This window comes from Periplaneta americana, chromosome 16, assembly GCF_040183065.1.
Source record: "Periplaneta americana isolate PAMFEO1 chromosome 16, P.americana_PAMFEO1_priV1, whole genome shotgun sequence".
Taxonomy (NCBI): Eukaryota; Metazoa; Arthropoda; class Insecta; order Blattodea; family Blattidae; genus Periplaneta; species Periplaneta americana.
In genome coordinates, this window is record NC_091132.1 from 12,442,567 (window position 1) to 12,469,290 (window position 26,724).

Here is a 26,724-nt window from a genome sequence, read left to right on the forward strand (position 1 = left end):
TTATGAAAATACGATACATTTAAATATTTTTAATTTAAACACTATGAAGTTCTGATGCCTCAAACTTTGCACAAAGCATTGTATCACAGTTCTCTACGCACAAAAAAGTTTAATTGTATTTAGAAATTGTAAGGTCAATTTCCTCTATATTTCGGTCGATTTGAGATGGAATAGGTCGTATATGCTGTGCGGAAAGTAATAAAACTCAATCTTCAGAATAACGAACTACCTACTTAGCAAAGCAGTGGCTTGAATGAAGTCTCATCGCTTTTCTGTCTTGTTGCAGGTTGTTGAACGAAAGTTCTCTTCAGGAATGGGACATCCACATGATGCCAGAGTACACAGATCCTTACCATAAGAGGTAAGTTTATGTTTATCCAGCACTTTCTCCGCTCTCGGAATTTATGAAAAGGTGAATATTCTGTGATTTTCCCCGACATCATACCAGTGACACAGAAGATGACGTGTAAAATTGTGTTGTAATATTTTGCAATTCATTTTTAATTTTCAGAGAAGTCTATATTGTATCTTAAAAGTATTTATTTCAGTCACTGACTTCACAGCATATGTTTAAGGTGCTACACCTTTACATTACATATTTAAAGGACGTATGAACGTTTTCGTTGGTCTACGCCAACATCATCAGATACGAAGTACATTTCAGCAATATCAGTGCTCTCTACATAATATCTACAAATACAAAACATATTTAGCGGCATGCAAAATGAGACATATTAAAATACAACATTGCTGTGATACACATTGACATCCTATATGACTGCCTTGATTGTCACTTCCTTAAAATACACGTATAGATTACAAAATATATTAATTCACACACAATATATATATATATATATATATATATATATATATATATATATATATATATATAAGTCTTCACATATGAGATAATAAAATGACATGATTTAAAAGTGATAAAAATAATAAAATATAAAACTAAGATAAAAAGTATTATGAATGTGAAGAGTTGCAAAATTACAGTAATTACATTTATTATATTCTTATTTCTGTTTCACAATAATATATATATTTCCACCATTCAGAAACGTATGTATCATGGTTTTTGTGTTACGTGATTATTTGAATATTTTTCAAATTTATATGGTTTTGTTATAAACGCCAATATATTATACGTTGGGTTGTTTGGTGTTGATTAATAATGTATATTTGATTTTGTCGATAAGGCTGTTCCTCCAGTCTGGAAGTAATTGAAATCAATAAGTTGATGACCCAATTTTAACGGATTTAACATTTAATTTGTATGATATGATAAATGGAAGAAACTTACATGGCGATGTATTGTCGATATCCCATACTGTAATTGTAATGAGCATGTGGTATGGCGCAAGTCAAGTGTCAGAATTAACTGAAAAAAATCAAATATTGAATAAATAAATCACTACTAATATTATTGATGAAGCAAGTATTTAACTGGCATCATATGTATTTAAATGAAGGTCAAAATTCGGTGTTGTTATTGTGGGTAATGGAATAGTTACGAAAATAAATATTTGTGTGCGGTTATTATGTACTAGTAGTGTTGTAATAGTTCAGCGCTTTTCAATTTTTTTAAACATGTGGAACGCTAAAGGCATTAAAAAACCCGCTGTTTACCTAGGGGAAATTTTGATCGTTTTAGCAGGGAAAATTTTTACTGAATGTTCACTTGTGCCGCGTTCGCTGAATGCTGACTACTGTTTTCACTTTTATTTTCTCAATTTTTGCTACGGCAACCTTTATTATTTTCATTATAATACTGTATGTTCATTTCAAAGTGTGTCATGACGTCACTGTTGTTGGGTCACCGATTTGAAGCGAGTTTCAGCTTATATGTTAGAGAAGTTGCCTATTATTTAAGGCGTTCTTCAATCTGAACTTGAGAACGTGTACGGTATAACTTGAACGTCGTAGCAACAGATGGCGGTCTGTACGGTCTGTGTGCTACCATAACCTCTTTCGAACTGTGTTTCGCGCCGGCAAGTCGTACGCAGGGTATTTCTTATCATCGGTTGCGTACGGCAACATTCCACAACACAAATCAAATGCTCCGTGTCCATGTTGACCGTCGAAGTTAATGTTAACAAATACGTAAGTAATCGTCTTAACCCTCTCCCCATATCCCGACAGTACGTATTTCCAAACAGTTCACATTCCTGCCACTACCAGCGTTACCGTACGTATCGGTACGTACTCTTCAGAATGAACGCCGTACTTGCTAGGCAACTTCTCTGCCTCACAGGTTATACGCCTCTGCGGAAGTGTAGGAAGATTGAATTCTCTAGGCTCATCGGCTAGCCACATGACGGCATACAGCGAGCCATGACACATTTTGAACTGAGCACCCAGTATATTACTGTAATGTACCGAAGTACATATGATATTTACGTGCAGGAATTCTGCATTACCATATTATAAAGAATGGGTAGAACAGATAAAAATCCTCTTCGGCACCGGGACGCTTTATCCACTACGCCACACCGGATTCTAGCTCCGATGCCTCATTGAATTCTTCTCAGTTGAAGTTCTACCTCTCTGTTCCCCTTTGGTGGCCTACCCTCATGTACTGTGTCACAGAATATATGACAGTGGCACAATGTCCAACATTAGGCCATATGATAAGCGTAAGTAATCACTTCGTGATTCAAGATTACGCGACGCGCGTAAAGCTGAAAACCCAGGTTCGAGTCCTGGTGCCGGAGAGAATTTTTCTCCGTTCTACCCATTCTTCACCATATTTTCATTATGTAGCGGCACACCAGCGGATTATATATTCAAAATGGCAGTACCAGTTATTTTTCCTTTGTTATTGTCGCTGTCGAAGACAAGCCACATGTGTCTCGCTTTTTATAACAGTTGATGCTGTGATTGTAAAGTATCGAGTCAAGAAATAAACTCCTTAAGTTCTTATAGAATATATATATATATATATATGTTTCATTAGAAATTGTGTAGCAAGTCAAAGTAACAACTACTTATGGGCGATTTTGTCTCAGAGCCCGTTAACGTGATACGAGTAGAAACCTATACAACTATCAGTGAGACAAAGTGACCTCACTAGCTAAGCTGACTTTAACCCACAATATTTTATTTTTTCATTCATTAGTGTAGGCTATACTTACTTACGTACAAATGCCTTTTAAGGAATCCGAAGGTTCATTGCCGCCCTCACACAAGCCCGTCATCGATCCCTATCCTGTGCAAGGTTAATCCACTCTCTATCATCATATCCCACCTCCCTGAAATCCATTTTAATATTATCCTCCCATCTACGTCCCTCACATCGGCCTCCCCAAAGATCTTTTTCCCTCCGGTCTCCCAACTAACACTCTATATGCATTTCTGAATTCGCCCATACGTGCTACATCCCTTGCCCATCTCAAACGTCTTGATTTAATGTTCCTAATTATGTCAGGTGAAGAATGCAATGCGTGCAGTTCTGTGTTGTGTAACTTTCTCCATTCTCCTGTAACTTCATCCCGCTTAGCCCCAAATATTTTCCTAAGCACCTTATTCTCAAACACTCTGAACCTATGTTCCTCCTCAGAGTGAGAGTCCAAGTTTCACAACCATACAGAAGTACCGGTAATAGAACTGTTTTATAAATTCTAACTTTCAGATTTTTGGACAGCAGACTGGATAATAAGAGCTTCTCAACCGAATAATAACACGCATTTCCCATATTTATTCTGCGTTTAATTTCCTCCCGAATGTCATTTATATTTGTTACTGTTGCTCCAAGATATTTGAATTTTTCCACCTCTTGGAAGGATAAATCTCCAATTTTTATATTTCCATTTTGTACAAAATTTTCGTCAAGAGACATAATCATATACTTTGTCTTTTCAGGATTTACTTCCAAACCTATCGCTTTACTTGCTTCAAGTAAAATTCTCGCATTTTCCCTAATCGTTTGTGGATTTTCTCGTAACATATTCACGTCATCCGCATAGACAAGAAGCTGATGTAACCCGTTCAATTCCAAACCCTGCCTGTTATCCTGAACTTTCCTAATGGAATATTCTAGAGCGAAGTTAAAAAGTAAAGGTGATAGTGCATCTCCTTGCTTGAGCCCACAGTGAATTGGAAATGCATCTGACAGAAACTGGTCTATACGGACTGTATTGTACATTTCACTGAGACACATTTTAATTAATCGAACTAGTTTCTTGGGAATACCAAATTCAATAAGAATGTTATATAAAACTCCTCTCTTTTCATTAGTGTATTAAGATTGAAATATACATCTGAGTTAATATAACAAACCATGCTTACACCACTATTCATGAAAATAATTAAAATCTTAGCGAAACAATTTTTGCGGAAAATCCTGAGCTGAAAATGGAAACTCGGCTGAAGTCGCCTGTCTCAGTTTACAGTAAGCCAACAGTATGGTGCTACAGTACACAGCGTATGCATCGCTTCGCATCCCACACCGTGTAGCAGCAGACAATAAGTACTCTGATAGCCCATTGAGTGGAGAGTAAGCAAATCCGTCGCCAAGGGAACCATTCACCTGTGTGCTGTTGCCGTGACGACCGTCTCTCGCCGATGATTCGGGATAAACGGTTCTTACTTCTCAGTTTACGTACCCGTACAAGCTACCTTAAACACAAAATGTTCGTTCTCTGCCCTAGGTTGTTGTATTGCCACAAAGTCAGATATTCCATCTAGCAATCACGTGACAACCCGAACACTTCTCCATCAAATTGCTCTCAACTCTCGAAGAAACACAAATGCCGAAGTTGCTTTGATAGTAACACAAACCCAGTATTACGTCAATAGACTGTAATCCAGAACTGAGTACTGGAGTAGAATGGTAGACTACTCATTTACCCCGATGGAGCGTGGAGTGGCAGATTTTCCTAAGGAAATGCAAGTTTCAGTTGAGCGGATTTCTGCCAGCCAGCTTTTGACAAGCACGATCCTACGCATTCATTACGGCGACTATTCAACTTATAGGATGAATTTGCGATATTGGCCAATAACATTTCAGAACCACCTTAAAATCAACCAATCACAGTTGTGTTTCTTGATAAGACGCTAGCGAATAGGGATTATAAAGAATGGACAGTGAGCGAAATTTCCTGTGTTTTGTTTCTCTGTGCGCCAGCGTATAGTTCCACTTTCAAGCGCTAGAGGTTAGTGTAATCGTGCATACACTAAGATATTAATTGAGAACAGAGTTAAGACACAGGATCCAAACATCGCCTACCTTATTGCATAATCCAGTAACGCTTTGCTTCAAATAAATTCAAGTTAACGGCTTTTCCTTATTTCTCAGTGACAAGCTAGTTGTAATAATAATATTTTATATTTCAGATATCATAAATTATATTATAAAATAATATAATATATTATAAAATTAAATATCGAATTCGTTTAATATTTGTATATAATATAATATAGGTATATGGTTTTACTTCTCGTAAGAGTTTTGTTTTTCCATTTTCAGCGCTATCACATCATTACATATTTTAATTGTTGTAGGGGTCAACGTCTCAACTCTCATTATAAAGGAACTCTAGACAGTTAATGACGAATTTATTATTTTATGGATCCAATTTATTTTATTTGAGTACATAATGTACCTAGATGTATTAATTATATGTGTTATATTTCCGCTGTGTCGACTGCTAGCTGGTGTGATGTCAGCGCCAACTCTAGGGAGAAAGCAGAATCTGACGCTTTAGCTGGCTTGAAGGTCATTGAAATCAGTCCGGCTACATCAAAGGTACCGACGCGAAGTGTCCATTCTTTATAATCCCTATTCGCTGAAGACGCTTTGTAAGTAAACGTCTTATCTGGTAAGACACCTCGTACAATACTTCAGTGTCAATCACAGAAAATCAAGAAATGCCAACAAAATTTAACTTTGAAAATTGCGTTTCCAATAACTGTAACTTCGAGTAATAAATAAATCTCTGTAAAAACCTTTCGTATTTTTATTCTGTTAATGTAACATTTCAGCTTATCTTATTTTGAGGTTAAGTATTGTTGTTTCGTATTTCCGCTCTGGGTAGTTGGCAGTAGTATTCAGTATGCCGTGATAGATAGCAGTTTCTTTTTGAACTTCATTACAAGGAAACATTAGAATGTCTTATTGCTGTGTTGTATAATAAGCACTATCCGTACCCGTGCGCTCCGCTGCACCCGTTAGAAATAAATATAAAGTAATTACATAATTAAAATAGGACATTTGATCCAGGGAACATTCGTGTTTGATAGAAGGATAAATCGTTTAATATGTTACTTAATTTAAATTGTATTTAAAATATTAAAATGCGATCATTTTGATCCAGAGATACTCATTTGGTTCAATGACAATTCCTTTAACATGTTTCTTAATTGTTATTACCAATTATTTTTGGAAAAGCGAAAATTAACAGAAAAATTTTGGCTACAGATTTATTATTATATTTATATTATATTATATTATATTACATTACATTATATTATATTATTTTATATTATATTATATTATATTATATTATATTATATTATATTATATTATATTATATTATATTATATTATATTATATTATATTATATTATATTATATTATATTATATTATATTATATAAAAAGTGTCGAATTAGAAAGTTTTTAATTTGTTGTGGGAGCTCTTGAATCTCAGGAGGAACAACTTTTACAACAGCGCAACATAATCTGCTTGGCTCATTACCCAATTTTTTTGCATTGCATTTATTGCATATGTATTTTATGTACTTCAACACGATTCAATTGAGAATAGTTAAAATTTGAATTATAAGATAATGGATTGCTAATCTAACGTACTATTACTGCATACAAAATCAATACACCCTCGTTGTTCATTAATTCTCTGAGATAAAAATGAATATGTTCATAAACATTATTATAAGAAATACAGGAAATTAATATACAGAATAACCTATCAAGTTTTCTGTGCATAAGAAGCTATTTTAATCTTACCTGTCCTCAATTCACTCAAACGTTACTGTAATAACATTATAGCATTATGTCCATCCAGAGAAACTACACTTTCCAATGATGAAATAATAATTAATTATACAAATAGGTGAATTTAGCTTCCGATATATTACTTCATACAAACACAGAAACATTGTCTGTAGGCTATGTTTCATAGCTTTCGATTGTTGTGTCCAAGGCCCCTTATAGACGAAGTCATTTGTTTTTTATTTCAATACACCGCCTTAGATGGCAGTTATTTTAATTTTAAAACTCATTTATCTCATTAAATATCAGTCCTATCAAAATTTTTCAGAGAATAAAACTTATCAGAAATCATTTTTAAAGAAACTTTTGTTATGTAACATATTTCACAAAAATCAATAATAAGCGAGATATTTCGATTTATTTAATTCAGGCCCCCTTATAACCCCCCTTTTAAATAAAGTATTTAGAATGCCATATAGCCTATAATCTAAGTTACAACTAACTTAATTTATATTCCAATTTTCATCGAAATCGGTTCAGCCATTATCGCGTGAAAAGGTAACAAACAGACAGACAGACAGACAGACAGACAAACAAAAATTTCAAAAAAGCGATTTTCGGTTTCAGGGTGGTTAATTATATATGTTAGGACCAATTATTTTTGGAAAATCGAAAATTACCAGAAAAATTTTGGCTACAGATTTATTATTAGTATAGATTATCATTTACGTAAGTAATTCAGTTTTGCAAGTTATTTAATTTTATTCGTTGAATATTATTATTAAATTGCACTCGCGATTTCAAGTGCAAATACTAAATATAATCCAAAAGAAACAGAAAACTTTCTATGCATTTATTTATTAGAAAAAACCATTCACAATATAATTGTTTACAAAAATTATCATAGGAGACGCCAAAATTTATTTTTAAGATGAATACAAGAGGGCTAGAATACTCCTCTTGGATGAATATTATTAAAACGCACACATTTCATTTTGTACAATCACACTCAACGGTTGATCATTTTCGCAATGATAGCCTGCCTGTAAGAAATACAAGTAATCTACTCGTATATAACAGAAATATTTTTAAAGGTAGATGTTTAATTTTTTTATATATTAGTATTAACGCCCCTAAGTTTCATCAGTATCAGTTTAATAGTTATTTGAGTTATTAAAAACTTTATATATACACATATTACTTTTTCAACATGCATCTACTCCAACAAAATATAAGTTGCAGAACTGAAAACTTGTAAAGCATCTTGACATGAGTATAATAATTTAACAACAGGGCCATAATTTGAATTCTAAATGCATGAGTGACATGAAAAAGATTTAACCCATCAATTTATTTTTTTTTAGTGTCCGATTAAGTACTTTATTTTATTTTTAATTTTGGAAATATATATTTTATCCGAGGAAGGCTCTGTAGTTTTGTTGTGCATTAAAAATCTCAGTTTTTAGCATGAAATTTGTTGTGGCCTGTCGTATTTGAATTGAGTAAATGCAGTAAAAATAAAAGTATGGAAAAATAACTTTAAAATGTCGACTTTTCGTATCGAAATCCTGTTTATAATTGTTAAATATACCTAAAACATGAATTGTGAGGACGATTATATTGACTATTACACTACTACGTCAAACTACTTTTGACCAATAAAACGGTACGAAAGGACGTCTTTCAACCAATCATGGTTGCTTATCGCACAATTTTATCGCTTCCCTAGTATTTCTTTAATTGTATCGCTTCCCTAGCATTTGTTTGTTTTTATCACTACCCTAGCATTTTTTTCTTTGTTTGCCAACAATTCAAACTGCAAATTCTTTACGGTACTATAAAACATGGTTTGTGATCGTAATTTGTTTCCCGCCTAGATAGTCGACTGAAAATGGCGGCTCCTTTCAAACATTTTGGTGAAAGTGACATTAGTGAAATAGTATTTTACTAAGTAAATTATTATCTATTTTATTGTATTAGAGTACCAGTACTTTATTTCTTCTAATCTCTATATAGTTCCTCCTGTTTTATCACTTTCCTACCATTTGTTTCTTTGTTTGCCAACATTTCAAACTGCAAATTCGTTACAATACTATGAAACATGCATTGCGATCGTAATTTGTTTACAGCAGAGACAGTCAACTGAAAATTGCGGTTCCGTTCAAATGTTTTGGTGAAGCTAACATTAGTGAAATAGAATTTCAGTAAGTCAATTAAAATTTTATGGTATTAGAGTACTTTATTTCTTCTAATCTTTATATACTTTCTTCTAATCGTGTAATAGTCGATTAAATCTCACTGGAGTTTTGATACATTACTATTGATAAAATTTGGTCAATACATAAATGAAAGACCACTGATAATTTTTTTTGGAAAAAATATTTTTTTCTCCAAAAAATTAAAAAAAAAAAAAAACAAAATTGCATCCATCTCCCTCAGTTTTATATTAGTGACACTATACTATATAATGCTACATGCTTTATGGATATTTCTGCGATATCCTTTTGCCAGTACACTGTATAAATGTTTCGAGGCGTCTCCGCTGCCTCTGCTCTTCCATTAAACTCAAACATAAGAATAAGTCGGAATTACTTTTTCCCCCACTTCACACTCTATCTTCTTTAGTCCACAAGTAGCACAAACTTTCTTCAGATACCCAAAATTGAGGGTTTATTTACAAACATAATATTCCGAATAACAAATGACAAATGGCAAATGACAATCTCCTAGCAACGCAGCGTTTTGATAAACAAAGATACTACGAACATGTGCATCAATCTAAGCTATAAAACAAATGAAGAACTGCGTAAATATGCTCTTTCATACGATATTAAAAAAGCCATAGGGTGTCGTTTAAAAATGTCCTCTATGACGTCATAACTCGCACAATAATCGAAAAAAATATTTTGCTTTATTCATTTCTAAATACAAGGTTTGGTGTATGAGAATTTTGTCAAAAAATCCCAATCAATTTTAATTGCAGTTATGCGTTACTTTTGAACATCCTGTGTAGGCGTTGTAAGCCATGTAAGTGCATGGACCTGTTTCAGATCCGGGCTTCGAAATGCCAGGCCACGCCAATGCCTGCCAGAATTAAACCCTATACTTGTTTTTTTGAAAGATGCGACATGATAGTTAAGCGGCCGAGCTTGGAACTACAGTGCCATGTTGCCAATATGGACTACCACGCTGCCAGCTGATGGAAGCTAGCAATTGTCGTTAAGATGGCTGACGTTAAAACATTCATTGAAAATTGACGCGAAGGCAAGAAAATAATACAAAAATCGACAGAGAATAAAAGACGAAACGTACCAATGCTAACATTGTGTGCACAATAAATGTCGCCAAGAGAGCTATTAAGCACTCGCCACGTGGGAACGATAAGTTTGGCATCTCAACCGCTGTTACCATAGCAGCAGGCCTACCACGCTATGTGACATCCAATTGTTTTTCTGATCGCAATGCTCCTGTCATGTCCCTTACTTACTTACTTACTTACTTACTTACTGGCTTTTAAGGAACCCGGAGGTTCATTGCCGCCCTCACATAAGCCCGCCATTGGTTCCTATCCTGATCAAGATTAATGCAGTCTCTATCATCATATCCCACCTCCCTCAAATCTATTTTAATATTATCCTCCCATCTACGTCTCAGCCTTCCCAAAGGTCTTTTTCCCTCCGGCCTCCCAACTAACACTCTATATGCATTTCTGGATTCGCCCATACGTGCTATATGCCCTGCCCATCTCAAACGTCTGGATTTAATGTTCCTAATTATATCAGGTGAAGAATACAATGCGTGCAATTCTGTGTTGTGTAACTTTCTCCATTCTCCTGTAACTTCATCCCTCTTAGCCCCAAATATTTTCCTAAGCATCTTATTCTCAAACACCCTTAACCTATGTTCCTCTCTCAAAGTGAGAGTCCAAGTTTCACAACCATAAAGAACAACCGGTAATATAACTGTTTTATAAATTCTAACTTTCAGATTTTTTGACAGCAGACTGGATGATAAAAGCTTCTCAACCGAATAATAACAGGCATTTCCCATATTTATTCTGTGTTATATATCATTTATATTTGTTACTGTTGCTCCCACATATTTGAACTTCTCCACCTCTTCAAAAGATAAATTTCCAATTTTTATATTTCCATTTCGTACAATATTCTGGTCACGAGACATAATCATGTACTTTGTCTTTTCGGGATTTACTTCCGAACCTCTCTTTACTTGCTTCCAGTAAAATTCCCGTGTTTTCTCTAATTGTTTGTGGATTTTCTCCTAACATATTCACGTCATCCCGTATAGGCAGACGTCGTATGCATATCGACAAATGTCATTGTTTCTATTTTTTTTTTATTCTTTATCTTGTTTCTTATTATCTTTTTTACACCCTGTGTTGTGACCAGTCCTGCATTGCAACTAACCGTTACTCTTAATATTTTCTCAGTATATTCTTTCTCGATTACGGGTTTAGTATTTACATCATGTGCAGATCTTTCTCTCAATATTAGAAATAGCCGTGGTTTATTTTTCTGTAATAATGTCACGTCCGCATGCTGTTTTCTCCGAGTTTACTTGAGCGGCGGATGTATAATACTGGGGCCTTTAAATCGATATTTTTGTCATTCGTGCAATGTATATAACCGTGAAATATCCTGACACAAGTCATTTACATGTAAGTGCAGAATCTCATGTAAACATTGACCTTGCCGTAAAACGTGTGTTTACACAAATGTCTGTTGATATAGCACAACCACTGGGACCTCGCGGATGCAAATACAGCCCACCACACAGCAGATATGTTAGTCAAGCGGTGGAGGCATTTTACAGTGCTTTGATCACGTAGTTGTACCTGCTCGGTAAAGCAATTCTGAAAACATCAGTTTTCAGTTGAATTTGTTGTTTAGAATTTCTTACAAACTATATAGATTATTCAGAGACGATGATATGAATAATCTGTTAACTATAATAACCTTGCAAAGTCTATGCGTGGTACAGTCATTAAGTTCTAATACTGAGCGCATAGTGGCGTTGTGGTGCACTATAGCGCATAGGTGGCGACATGGTATGATACCTTGTCAGTTAGTCTCTCGACCCAAGAGACAGTTGAGTGCATGCACTGTAAGCAGAACTACGGTCTTTGTTGTGACGGTGATTTGAATGCGCGCGTCGGAACTCGAGTATGTTGCAGTTTGAGCAACGGGCAAACGTCACGTTCTGTCAGAAATTAGGCGAAACTGCTATAACCGATCATAACTGGAGACGAAACATGGTGTTTCCTTTACGATCCACAACTGAAGCGACAATCCGCCACCTGGAAAACGCCATTATTTCCACGACAGAAAAATCCGCAACAAGATAGGTCAAAAGGCAAGGTGATGCTTTAACAGTTTTTTTATTCAAATGGAATTGTTCACGTAGAATTCATCCCACAAGGTGCAACTGTAGACAAGATCCTCTACAAAGAGATTCTTGGCCGTTTAAGCAATTCAATTCGTCGTAAGCGTCCTGAGCTTTAGCATAGGAGGAATTGGCTGTTGCTACAGGACAACGCCCCTGCACATCGCTCCATCCTTGTCCAAGAGGAACTTGCAAGGCAACAGGTCGCTGTTTTGCCACACCCTCCGTACTCACCTGATCTTGCACCATGCGATTTTTTTTCCTAGGAGGGCGTAATTTTTATGCGGCCGAAAAGGTCATGACTGCCACAAGAGAAGCCGTACGGCATCTTCCTGCCAACATCTTTCAGCGGTGCTTCCAGCAGCTACACCAACGTTGGCAGACGTGCATAGCGGCCAACGGCAACTATATTGAGGGAGGATGTCGATCTGTTTAAGTGTACGCCGTATCACGCGGCATCTTCTGAGACATCCAGATTCTTGTGGGTGCCTACCCTTCAGGCGTGTGTCAGAACTTAATGACTGTATCACGTAAGATGATTTTAACTGTAATACGTGAGTACTCGTACTTATTCAGCGTTCCTCTTAAATTACATAAGCCAGTAAAAAGCAATTAAATTATCATCACAAACACAGCGACAGACAAGAATCACGATGAAGATCACGATATGGATCACGACAAGTATCATGACAGCATTCAGGTTTAGCGTGGCTAAGATTGGGGGCATGGAAGGGTAATAAAATTTTCAACGAAGAAGGGGAGCGTCTTTGTCCGCTTTGCGAAGAAAAGGATTCCTATAAACATATTTTATTACTGTGTGTCGAATTGGAACATGCGCGGAGAAAATATTTACCACCCTCGATGCTAAGTCAGAATAGGAGTTCGCTTGCATGTCTTGACCTCATGGGGAATAGAGAATGGGAACAAAAGACTGGATTGTTCCTCTTGAAGGCGAGAAAGATTAGAACTGCACCTGTTGAATTTTGCGACGCGAACTGAGGAAGGGATAATAGTATCCACCCAACTGTACACTTTTAGGTCTTTTAGATTAGGGTATATTATATAATGTGTTTTGTTGTGTCATTTCCATTTTAATATGTATGTTCTTTTAGAGAGTAGTTGGATGTAATCATAGGTGGGGGGGCCTACAAAGGAGGACTTGTTTTAGGTACAAAGCACGTACGGCCAGAAGACCCGTGCATTGGATTTTAGAGAAAATTATGATAATATAAAATTTGTATGTATAATATTACTCAATAAATCCATCCATCTATCTACTAATAAAGGTCACGACATGGACCACAAGGATCACGACAAGTATTATGGTAAGGACCACGACAAAGATCACGATCATAACATGGAACACAAGCATCATAATAAAGATCACGACATGGACCACAAGGATTATGACTTGAATCATAAGCATAAAGATCACGACAAGGATGATTATAAGGACTTCGAAAAGGATGGCGATAAGAATCACGACATAGACCTCAAACATCACGATAAGGATCACAAGTATCATGGTAAGGACCATGACAGAGATCACAATCACGACATGGACCACAATCATCACAATAAAGATCACGACATGGACCACAAGGATTACGACATGAACCATAAGCATCACAATGAAGATCACGACATGGACCACGACAAGGATGACTATAAGGACTCCGAAAAGGATGACGATAAGAATCACGACATAGACCTCAAGCATCACGATAAGGATCACGACAAGTATCATGGTAAGGATCACGACAAAGATGACGATCACGACATGGACCATAATCATCACAATAAAGATCACGACATGGACCACAAAGATTACGACACGAACCATAAGCATCACAATGAAAATCACGACATGGACCACGACAAGGACGACTATAAGGACTTCGAAAAGGATGACGATAAGCATCACGACATAGACCTCAAGCATCACGATAAGGATCACGACATGGACCACAAGGATTACGACATGAACCATAACATTACGATACAGATCACGACAAGTATCATGATAAGGACCACGACAAAGATCACGAAATGAACCACAAGCATCACGATAAGGATCAAGACAAGGATGGTGATAAGAACTGCGACAAGGATACCGATAAGAATCACGACAAGGACCACAAGCACCATGATAAGGACCACGATAATGATCTTGACATGGACTACAAACACCATGGCAAAGAACACGATGTGGATTACGATAAGCACCACAAACACCATGACAAGAATCATGATAAGGATTATCACAAGGACCACGATATGGATCGCAATAAGGATCACGATAAGGACCACGATAATGATCTTGACATGGACTACAAACACCATGACAAAGAACACGATATGAATTACGATAAGTACCACAAACACCATGATAAGGCCCACGATAATGACCACGACAAGGACCATAAACACCATGACACAGTTCACGATAAGAATCACAAGGACCACAATAAGGATCACGGCAAGGACCACGATAATGATCTTGACATGGACCACGAACACCATGATAAGGTCCACGATAATGACCACGACAAGGACCATAAACACCATGACAAAGTTCACGATAAGGATCACAAGGACCACAATAAGGATCATGACAAGGACCACAAACACCTAACAAGGGTCATGATAAGGATCACGACAATGATCATAAACACCGTGACAGGGATCATGATAAGGGACACAGAAAGGGCCACGATAATGATCACGACATGGACTACAAACACCAAAATAAGGATCACAATAAGGACCACGATAAGAATCACGGCAAGGACCACCATCCACCGAACTACTCAGAGTGTATTAAATTATATTGTTATTGTTTATAAGTGGAATTCATGGTATCTTTGCACTGTCAAACGACTATGTGAGCGGTAGTGATTTTAATGTTGGCATGTAAGACTGCGAATTTTTTGTAACATTACTTTGCAAGTGTTTACCATTTACTTCTGTTGCAGGCCACTGACAATGGGGGAGATTGGGTGCTTCCTCAGCCATTACAACATTTGGCGTCAGGTAAGGAACTGTAAATTAACTTTTGTAACATCCTATGGATTATTAACTTTTGATAGAAATGAAAAAAAAAAAGACTGCCACGGAGTGAGACAAGTGGCCAACAGGCTTGGAGCTCACATAGACACTTCCTATCAGCTCCAATTTCCCTTGCAAGGCCGCGTTTTCGTATATCTTTTAAATGTTTCTCATCCCGTCCGTCCATCCATCCAATAAATCCCTGTAAATAGGTTAACTGCATGACAGAAACTACTTTTCGGAATTGAGAAATGCTGAAAACGCGAATTTCTCTGAAAATCTGTAATTTCCTTAATAATTTCTCGACATTATGCTTAGCGCAATTAAAAAGTAAAAATAAACTATAGCGACACTGGCAGCAACACACACAAAAATCTGTAAACCGAATGATTGCCCACGAATAATCCTGTATTCAATAAGTGTGAAATCCTCCTCTCTGAAACCTGAGAGACACGCGTCAAGCACCGCCTTGATTGGCGAGACGTTTCGCGACTTCATATCTCATCTGGACAGGATTACGTGTCGCACGTGGGATGCAATAATCTGTAGCGAACTTAATCCCTTTCATTCTTCGATGCTGACGTCAACGGAGGCATAAATATGTTCCATGCCCATTGCTGGAATGCGCTTGCGAGGTGCACTTTGAAGGGCTATGAATGGTGCCGATTGCACACAAGAAATCGGAAGGTCGTTTTATAAGCCAGTAAATTAAGTCTGCAGACATTTACGGCGCTGCACTGTGGGAATCGCCGCGTGGTCTGAAGGGGCCGCACATGTCACAGGGCGCCATAAAGTTTGTGCGGACGTCAGCGACTTGCGAGTTTATCCACCTGAATATTCGCTACGTTTATGTTTGCGTCATCGTGGCAGCCACTTCAGAGGGCGATGCAGTAATGCTGACGTCCGGTAGCATGTCAAACAGCGCACTGAAACTGCACACATTGTCTAGCAGCCTTTAACAACTAAAGAGAATACTTCTGAAACGATATTAATTTGTAAGACGCTGGTTAGCAACCTTCAGTCACTGGAGAAAACGTTTATGAATCGATATTACTTATAGTACGCTGCTTAGCAACCTTCAGTCACTGAAGAAAACATTTATGAATTGATATTATTTGTAATACGTTGCTTAGCAACCTTCAGTCACTGAAGAAAACATTTATGAATTGATATTATTTGTAATAGGCTGCTTAGCAACCTTCAGTCACTGAAGAAAACATTTATGAATTGATATTATTTGTAATACGATGCTTAGCAACCTTCAGTCACTGAAGAAAACATTTATGAGTCGATATTATTTGTAAGACGGTGCTTAGCAACCTTCAGTCACTGAAGAAAACATTTATGAATTGATATTATTTGTAATAGGCTGCTTAGCAACCTTCAGTCACTGAAGAAAACATTTATGAATTGATATTATTTGTAATACGATGCTTAGCAACCTTCAGTCACTGAAGAAAACATTTATGAGTCGATATTATTTGTAAGACGGTGCTTAGCAACCTTCAGTCACTGAAGAAAACATTTATGAATTGATATTATTTGCAATACGCTGCTTAGCAACCTTCAGTCACTGAAGAAAACATTTATGAATTGATATTATTTGTAATACGTTGCTTAGCAACCTTCAGTCACTGAAGAAAACATTTATGAATTGATATTATTTGTAATAGGCTGCTTAGCAACCTTCAGTCACTGAAGAAAACATTTATGAATTGATATTATTTGTAATACGATGCTTAGCAACCTTCAGTCACTGAAGAAAACATTTATGAGTCGATATTATTTGTAAGACGGTGCTTAGCAACCTTCAGTCACTGAAGAAAACATTTATGAGTCAATATTATTTGTAAGACGGTGTTTAGCAACCTTCAGTCACTGAAGAAAACATTTATGACTCGAAATTATTTGTAAGACGGTGCTTAGCAACCTTCAGTCACTGAAGAAAACATTTATGAATTGATATTATTTGTAAGACAGTGCTTAGCAACCTTCAGTCACTAAAGAAAACATTTATGAATTGATATTATTTGTAAGACGGTGCTTAGCAACCTTCAGTCACTGAAGAAAACATTTAAGAATTGATATTATTTGTAAGACGGTGCTTAGCAACCTTCAGTCACTGAAGAAAACATTTATGAATTGATATTATTTGTAAGACGGTGCTTAGCAACCTTCAGTCACTGAAGAAAACATTTATGACTCGATATTATTTGTAAGACGGTGCTTAGCACCCTTCAGTCACTGAAGAAAACATTTATGAATTGATATTATTTGGAAGACGGTGCTTACCAACCTTCAGTCACTGAAGAAAACATTTATGACTCGATATTATCTGTAAGACGGTGCTTAGCAACCTTCAGTCACTGAAGAAAACATTTATGACTCGATATTATCTGTAAGACGGTGCTTAGCACCCTTCAGTCACTGAAGAAAACATTTATGAATTGATATTATTTGTAAGACGGTGCTTACCAACCTTCAGTCACTGAAGAAAACATTTATGACTCGATATTATTTGTAAGACGGTGCTTACCAACCTTCAGTCACTGAAGAAAATATTTATGACTCGATATTATTTGTAACACGGTGCTTAGCAACCTTCAGTCACTGAAGAAAACATTTATGAATTGATATTATTTGTGAGACGGTGCTTAGCAACCTTCAGTCACTGAAGAAAACATTTATGAATTGATATTATTTGTAATACGTTGCTTAGCAACCTTCAGTCACTGAAGAAAACATTTATGAATTGATATTATTTGTAATAGGCTGCTTAGCAACCTTCAGTCACTGAAGAAAACATTTATGAATTGATATTATTTGTAATACGCTGCTTAGCAACCTTCAGTCACTGAAGAAAACATTTATGAGTCGATATTATTTGTAAGACGGTGCTTAGCAACCTTCAGTCACTGAAGAAAACATTTATGAGTCAATATTATTTGTAAGACGGTGTTTAGCAACCTTCAGTCACTGAAGAAAACATTTATGACTCGAAATTATTTGTAAGACGGTGCTTAGCAACCTTCAGTCACTGAAGAAAACATTTATGAATTGATATTATTTGTAAGACAGTGCTTAGCAAACTTCAGTCACTAAAGAAAACATTTATGAAATGATATTATTTGTAAGACGGTGCTTAGCAACCTTCAGTCACTGAAGAAAACATTTAAGAATTGATATTATTTGTAAGACGGTGCTTAGCAACCTTCAGTCACTGAAGAAAACATTTATGAATTGATATTATTTGTAAGACGGTGCTTAGCAACCTTCAGTCACTGAAGAAAACATTTATGACTCGATATTATTTGTAAGACGGTGCTTAGCACCCTTCAGTCACTGAAGAAAACATTTATGAATTGATATTATTTGGAAGACGGTGCTTACCAACCTTCAGTCACTGAAGAAAACATTTATGAATTGATATTATTTGTAAGACGGTGCTTAGCAACCTTCAGTCACTGAAGAAAACATTTATGACTCGATATTATCTGTAAGACGGTGCTTAGCACCCTTCAGTCACTGAAGAAAACATTTATGAATTGATATTATTTGTAAGACGGTGCTTACCAACCTTCAGTCACTGAAGAAAACATTTATGACTCGATATTATTTGTAAGACGGTGCTTACCAACCTTCAGTCACTGAAGAAAATATTTATGACTCGATATTATTTGTAAGACGGTGCTTAGCAACCTTCAGTCACTGAAGAAATCATTTATGAATTGATATTATTTGTGAGGCGGTGCTTAGCAACCTTCAGTCACTGAAGAAAACATTTATGAATGGATATTATTTGTAAGACGGTGCTTAGCAACCTTCAGTCACTGAAGAAAACATTTATGAATCGATATTATTTGTAAGACGGCGCTTAGCAACCTTCAGTCACTGAAGAAAACATTTATGAATTGATATTATTTGTGAGACGGTGCTTAGCAACCTTCAGTCACTGAAGAAAACATTTATGAATTGATATTATTTGTGAGACGGTGCTTAGCAACCTTCAGTCACTGAAGAAAACATTTATGAATTGATACTATTTGTAAGACGGTGCTTAGCAACCTTCAGTCACTGAAGAAAACATTTATGAATCGATATTACTTGTAAGATACTGCTTAGCAACTTTCAACAACTGAAGAAAACATTCATGAATCGATATTATTAGTAAAACGCTGCTTAGCAAATTTCAGCCACTAAAGAAAACGTTTATGAATCGACATTATTTGCTTAACACTAATGAAAATATTTCTGAATGGATATTATATTTTGTAAGACGCAGGTTAGCAACCTTTAATTACTAAACAAAATATTTATGAATATTAATTATTTGTAAGTTGCTAGTTAGCAAATTTTAATCATTAATTAACATACTTCTGAATCCATACTTGTTAACAATTTTGAAACATTAATGAAAATCGATACTCGTAAGACGCTGGTTAGCAACCTTTAACTACTTACGATAAAAATATTTCTGAATCGATATTTTTAAGATAGAGGATATAACTTTAGATATGCGTAAATATATCTTAACACTAGAACTTCTTGTATCTGGTTATTTGACTCCTTAAATAAGTTTTCCCAAAGTCTAACTAAATCGCTTTCTTGCACTCGAAAATGACAGTTTCACCCTATTTAATCAAAATACTTAGACCCGTTTTACAAGATAAAATTTGCAATTATATAAACAAGAATTGGTCATTTAATAGTAAACATTATTATTATAATTATTATTATTATTATTATTAGAGAGCGGATTTTTATGTGCTAAAAATTTAAATATATTTATTTTTATGTGCTAAAAAGTACGAAAATATTTGCCAAAAATAAAAAAATAAATATTTTTAAATGTGACAAAAATATCTTACTTAGCTTGAAAAAAAAATGTTACTACGTAATCACCAACCACACTTGAATGCTAGTATTTGGCCGAGAATTGCAGTGAACAACAAAGGTCATTTCCAAATTCTCCATCACAAATACCTGCCTATTATCTCTGAACAACGACTTATACTGTGAAAACGATCTTTCCACATCACAGGACGTCAGATGTGCATATTTAAAGAGAGGAATGTCACGAACACAAACATCGTCAATTTCACCTATAGGCACACCCTCCAATACTCGAGCAACTTTACACATTTTTTTATATCCACTGTTTTTCCCAAACACATTCTGGAATTTGTCCCTTAGTACTTGTACTTCTGAACCTGGTAGCGAGTCTAGTTTAATTTCCACGGCACGCACCTCCCTGTTTCAGACAACAGGTTTTTGGATGTTTCGAGTTTTTTATGGTGTCACACAAAAAGCTTAGATTTGCTAATAGGAAAGCTAAATTGTTTTTTTAAACAACCATCTTTCAGTATATCTTGAAGGATACCGATTGGCGAAGCCCGATAACAGGGAATCACAACAAGATATATTGCCTTACTTGATAGACATGAGCGAGAGGGATAGATTTGTTTAAATTAAATGATGTTCATACCCGAGCTCTTATCTGTTGTGTTTCATAAACAAAGCGTGGAATGAAATCATCTTCAGCAACAATAAACATTCCTAATTATGTGTTGCAAGATCTCTCCTCCTTGTTCACGTTAATTTATTCTCTAATAATAACACTGATATGCTGCCTAGCAGTTCTCAGAACTTGAGGCGATACTATTACAAAAATGGATCACGGATACACCACACAGCGCTTAGAAACACGAAGCAACCAATAATTCTTAAAAAAGATAACGTACTTCTGCGTGATATAATTGATTTATTTTTAAAATATTTAAAAGTTCTTATAAAAAATTATTTAAATAAAAAAACTCCAAGATTTATGTGTTTATAATAGATTTCCTGAAAATATGTGTTGACATAATTTTTTTTTTGTGAAAATATGTGTTTTATGTGAAATAAAATTCGGGTTTTAAACTTGAAATTTCCTGTTCGGAATGTTTAACTTTGTTAATTGTGTTTTGTCACACGCAAAAATAATATTTAATCGCATAGGAATCCGCTCCTTAATTATTACTCATGAAATCGAAGTGTGGTGTATGCTGTAAAGCGAATGTGAACGATACGGACTTCCTCCGTGCGCTGACACTCCAGTCTACTCAGATGATTACCCTTCCTTCTGCTTCTAGCGCAAGAAGAAGTCTCCCGCGGAGATAGTCGGTTTTATGTGTGCCACGCAATAACTTACTGGCCCAAGTCTCGGTACCTATCTTGAATCGACTACGCCGACATATCTCTGGGAGGCTGAGTGTTGTCTGTGCGCCCATCCATCACGAAGGGATTTTGCTACACTTTCACACTTAGCACTTCTTCCCAGATTGCGATTAGGGGTGTCCAGATTATAATGAAAGAGCAATTTCAAATTGTGCACTTCCTTACGTCCCTCGCCGTAACATCGTGGTAGAATGCAGGGGTCCCCAAACTTTTTAGACCTTTCACACGTCACATTTTCTGTGCGACATTCCGAATTCGATTTGGTGATATTTTTAAAACCAGTAGTGAAGGTGGAATCTATGTAAACGGGTCTGTAATGCAGTTCTTTTCATCTCTTCCTGAAGAAAAATTTTATATAATATTGTGAATATGTACAGTAGTGGCAAAAAAAACCGGACCGAATCTTGTAGCTGATTTCAGAGCCTTGTTCACTCCAGAGCACGATAGACTAGTAACCAAGACTTTAGTGATTCAAATCCTGCCCCCCCCCTTTTTTTTTTTCTTCCTTAATCAAATTTATTCCAAATACTTTTCGAGTGCAGCGATATTTTACTACTTAATTAAATTATTATTCCCAGATCATGATGTTACTAGCAAGCGAAAAGTATTGGGAATAAATTTGAATAAGGAACAAAAAAAAAGTTTCCTTCCCAGGCAGGATTCGAACCACGAAAGTCTTAGTTACCAGTGTGTCGTGCTCTGGAGTGAACAAGACTCTGAAATCAGCTACAAGGGTCGGTCCGGTTTTTTTTTTTGCCACTACTATACACGTATTAAAAATTTGCATTTTGCTTTTCACTATGCAGGGTGGAAGTAATGTAACTGTGCAAATTTCAATAGTTTATAATAATAATAATAATAATAATAATAATAATAATAATAATAATAATAATAAGAAGAAGAAGAAGAATTTCGAGGGAAAAATTGTTCCGGGGCCGGGTATCGAACCCGGGACCTTTGGTTAAACGTACCAACGCTCTCCCACTGAGCTACCCGGGAACTCTACCCGACACCGATCCAATTTTTCCCTCTATATCCACAGACCTCAAACTGGGCTGACAACCGTCAAGCAACCAACATTTGAGTGCACACTAACTCTGTGTGACTTTAAATTGTGGTTTTCTGTTACGTACGATTAATAATAAGTCATACCTAAATAAAATAAAATTATTAACTCGATTTATAACTTCAATTTGACTGCGTCCGTAAGAAAGAATTTAGTCTTTTCTTGAAAGTATTTATTATCTGGCAGCCACTAATCTTGTGAAGTAGAGAATTCCATTCACGGGGGACAGAGACAGTAAAAGAGGATGAATAGCGGGGTGTTCTATGAGAAGGAATTGCTAGGATTTGGCTCTCCTGTGACCTGGTGTTTAGATTGTGATTCGAGGATAAGTATAGTTAAACTGGGAACGAAGATAATTTGGAATAGAAGTGTGGAGAACTCGAAACAAAAGAGACAGCGAATGAAATGTTCTGCGGTTATTGAGTCGCAGCCAGGATAAATATTTGAACGAGGGTGTAATATGGTTTTGGATATACTACAAAAAAATTGTACCATATTAGTCCCAAATGAATATTTTTCTCATAAAAATAATTTTCCGCTAAATGTTCACACTGTTTTACTCGATAGGTGTTATCCGTATGGCTCAGCATGGGTTCTATTACCGGGTTGTTTTTTTTTCATCATGTCCTACTATTCCTCAATGCAGTGTTTATAGTATTTCCTGTTAATCGTTGGGACTACATTCCATAACAAATCACAGAATCAGTTAAATCAGGTCGTATTTAATGTTAGAATAAAATTACAGAATCCTCTGCTATCAGCTTGGCCAAAACAAGAGCGGTTTCAGCTGTTACAGTATGCATGTTTACTGAGATTTTGTTTAACATTGTTTCCACGACTCATAAATTTTAATTAGTACAAAAACTTAAAACAAAAGAGGTTGCATGCACCTCGTTATTAAAAATAGAATAAAGGGATGGTTACGCAGAGAATCCGTCTATGTCCTTTGTTCAGCTCTGCGGGCCACAGGGTCGTATTCATGACATGGCTGTTGAAAATATGCCGTACATGCGAAACAAATTGTTGTGAGTTCAGTTCTAGAATTGTGGCAGCGTAGTTTGTATGGGTTGTGGGCGAGAACATGGTAACCCACATGAAGACGAATTTTGAGCTAACATGGCGACAATTTGTTAGCAGACATGCTCTATCTTGTGACCATGTAGCTTGCCTCTATCCCCAAGGAATAGCATGTTTGATCGGAATTAAAGTGGATTTGAATCCTACAAATGCACCATTGTCATGTGATCTTCTTGGCTGTTTTGTAGGCTTTAATTCCTTATCTCTGACCTAATTCCTTTACAAAGAAATTACAAAAGAAATACAACTAAGATACATATGTGCTGAATTATTTGAAATGTTTTTTTTTTTGGGGGGGGGCAGTGCACAAAAGTGCGAGAAAACTTTAATTGTTGTTTGTAAAACAATCCTTATATATTTTTAATACAACGGATACATACAAGAGGTAGAAAAGCTTAAACAAAATCTAGAAATACGAAGTGAAAAGGAAAACTTGATGTTTCGATATAATTCACTTAATAACTTCAAAGTAGACTGCTGCCTTGATCTTGATGAAGTCTTCAACAAAAAAAAAGATATAAATCCAGAAATAGCAAAAGCCATTGCCCTACAAACAATTAATAGAAAATATCCACAAAAGGACTGGTTGTACATTTACACTGATGGATCTCTCATGGATCAAAATGAAGGAGCTGGAGCAGGAGCTACTTGCCAATACTTTTCTCTTTATACAAATGTTGGCAAGTACACAACAAATTTTGATGGCGAAGTTGAAGCCATTTATACATCACTTCAAAATGTATTTGTTTGGCTAAACCAGTGCAAAAACATAGTCATCCTGTCTGACTCCAAAGCTGCAATCCAGTCCATCAGCTCAACTACATCCCCTAAAATGGAAAAAGTAAAAGACATTCATTGCATGGTAAAACAAATTCAAATGCTAAATAAAAAAGTGGTCTTCCAATGGATCCCGGCCCACTGCGGACTGAACGGTAACGAGAAAGCAGATGAAGGGTACACGGAAAAAATGATCAAGGTCCACCAAAAATCGAAATTGAGTTAATAATGCTATCTTATAGTGGAAAGGAAGTACTATCATGTGGTCTAGCTAGTAATAAGAAATCATCGTTCTTGACATTCCACTACGTCAATTTCTATTAAATACACACATAACTAAGTATTAAGTGCTTAAACTTTAAAATTCGTTTTTCTCGAAACTTTATAAAACGGACCTTGATCGTCATTCCCGTGTACCCTTCAGATATGTTATAGTCCCGTCGCTCTGATTTCCGGCAGCCAATCACGTTGCAGGTCTGCTACATTTAAACGTGTGCGTCTTGTGATTCGCTGATGAAGATGTAAAGCATTCCCTAAGGCTGGATAAATACTTAAAATATAATCGCCCGCCATTTTGGCTCTTTCGTTGGTATTCGCAAAAAGCACCCGAGGACGTTATTTGCCGCTCAATTATTTGCTGAATTACATTGTGTTTGATTTATTATCATAGGAGCTACGACATGAAATGTTTGACGGTGTGGCAAATATTGTCATATAGATTTATTGATATAGTTCACAAGTACAAAACTTAATAATATAACAAAAGATCTATAAACAAATGTAATTCTACATACTAAATATACAATTTCCTAGACTCATTATTTTATCGCAAATCTCAATAATTTATTGGTTCAAACTTGCACTTACGTCTGGTTTTAGTGCATGTTTAAACCAATCGTGATAACCATTAAGACATTAAACCTTATTTTATCTGCTCATTTTCACAATTTAATTGTAATTATTTAGGTCTTACTTTAATAATAACTTATTATTCCAATTTGATGATCAGATGTCGACATACTGTAAGTCATGAACCTGAATTAGCTGACTCGATACATTCCTTGTCAGCAGAAACGTTTGCGTAACTTCAATGAAGACTACCGCATACCTGCTTAAAAACAAACTTGACAAGTTGCTTACATAATCAACCTCAATTTAGTTTCATTATTGTGTCGCATGTACTCATTATCAATTCATTACTATTATAATGCCTACTGAATTTATTATAAATGCATTATTATTGAAATTAAGACATATTAGTAAAGCAATTTATAAACTCAAAATTATCTTCTGAACCTTTACTAAATAATATAGCTATCTGAATACATTACTAACTGCCTTAATTCTCTATTTTCAATTTTTATTATTTTAAAACCTTGACGTAATTCTATCTTCTTTTCAAAACCTGTCTGCTTATCTAATTTAATTAATAATAAGTGTTTCTAATTTTAGGAAAATTTAGTCTTTGCTGATGCCTATCTCTTAGTAGGTAGTTTCGTTCAGTATCTATAGTTTTGATTGAATCTACATTATTTCTGATAGAGTTTCTATTTGTCAATTTACCTCTTAATAACTGTTCGTCACCTTCTCCTACTCCATCGGTCGGTATCGCACAGCTCGTCCATATTGTAGCACTTCCTCTCGCGCACCCCGGACTACCAACGGCATGTGGCATTCTTATAAATTGATCTTCACTTGCGCTGACTTTGAGGTGTGGCAAATAGATCCCTCTTCTGGCAGCTCGGCAACGAAAGAACAAAAATGGCGAACAATACTACCTACCTAGACTTTATAGAGCCTTAACTTCCTAAGACGTAAGCAAAGAGGAGGAGTCACGCCGGGAATAACAGCGTCGCGACTATAGCAAAGAAAGGAACTAAAATCAAGTCAAAAACAAATTTGAAGTTCCCATATGAATCAATAAAGCGAGTCATAAAAAGAATAAGTTACAGCGAACAGGCAAAACAGCAACATTCAAAATGGGAAGAATCACTCAAAGATCCAAAACTAATTCCTGATCTACCTCGAAAATCTGCCGTGGCCATGTTTAGATTGATTACTGGTCATGATTGCCTCAGTAAACGCCTCCATCGTATTGGAGTACTGAATTCACCTAAATGCTTACTGTGCACCAGGGAAGAGGACATGGAGATGGAGCACCTGGCTAATTGTGAAACT

General features: G+C 35.9%; 1 protein-coding gene across 1 annotated transcript in view; it reads left to right on the forward strand.

The window, feature by feature from the left end:
• Window positions 1–291: 291 nt before the first annotated feature.
• LOC138691909 (glycosyltransferase 25 family member-like) overlaps window positions 292–26,724 on the forward strand; it is a 124,618-nt gene continuing 98,185 nt past the window's right edge. Inside the window, exons 1-2 of the mRNA XM_069814515.1 lie at window positions 292–361; window positions 15,338–15,395. Coding sequence (XP_069670616.1) covers window positions 327–361; window positions 15,338–15,395 — 93 coding nt within the window. The 5' untranslated portion in view covers window positions 292–326. The remainder of the gene's footprint in view (window positions 362–15,337; window positions 15,396–26,724) is intronic.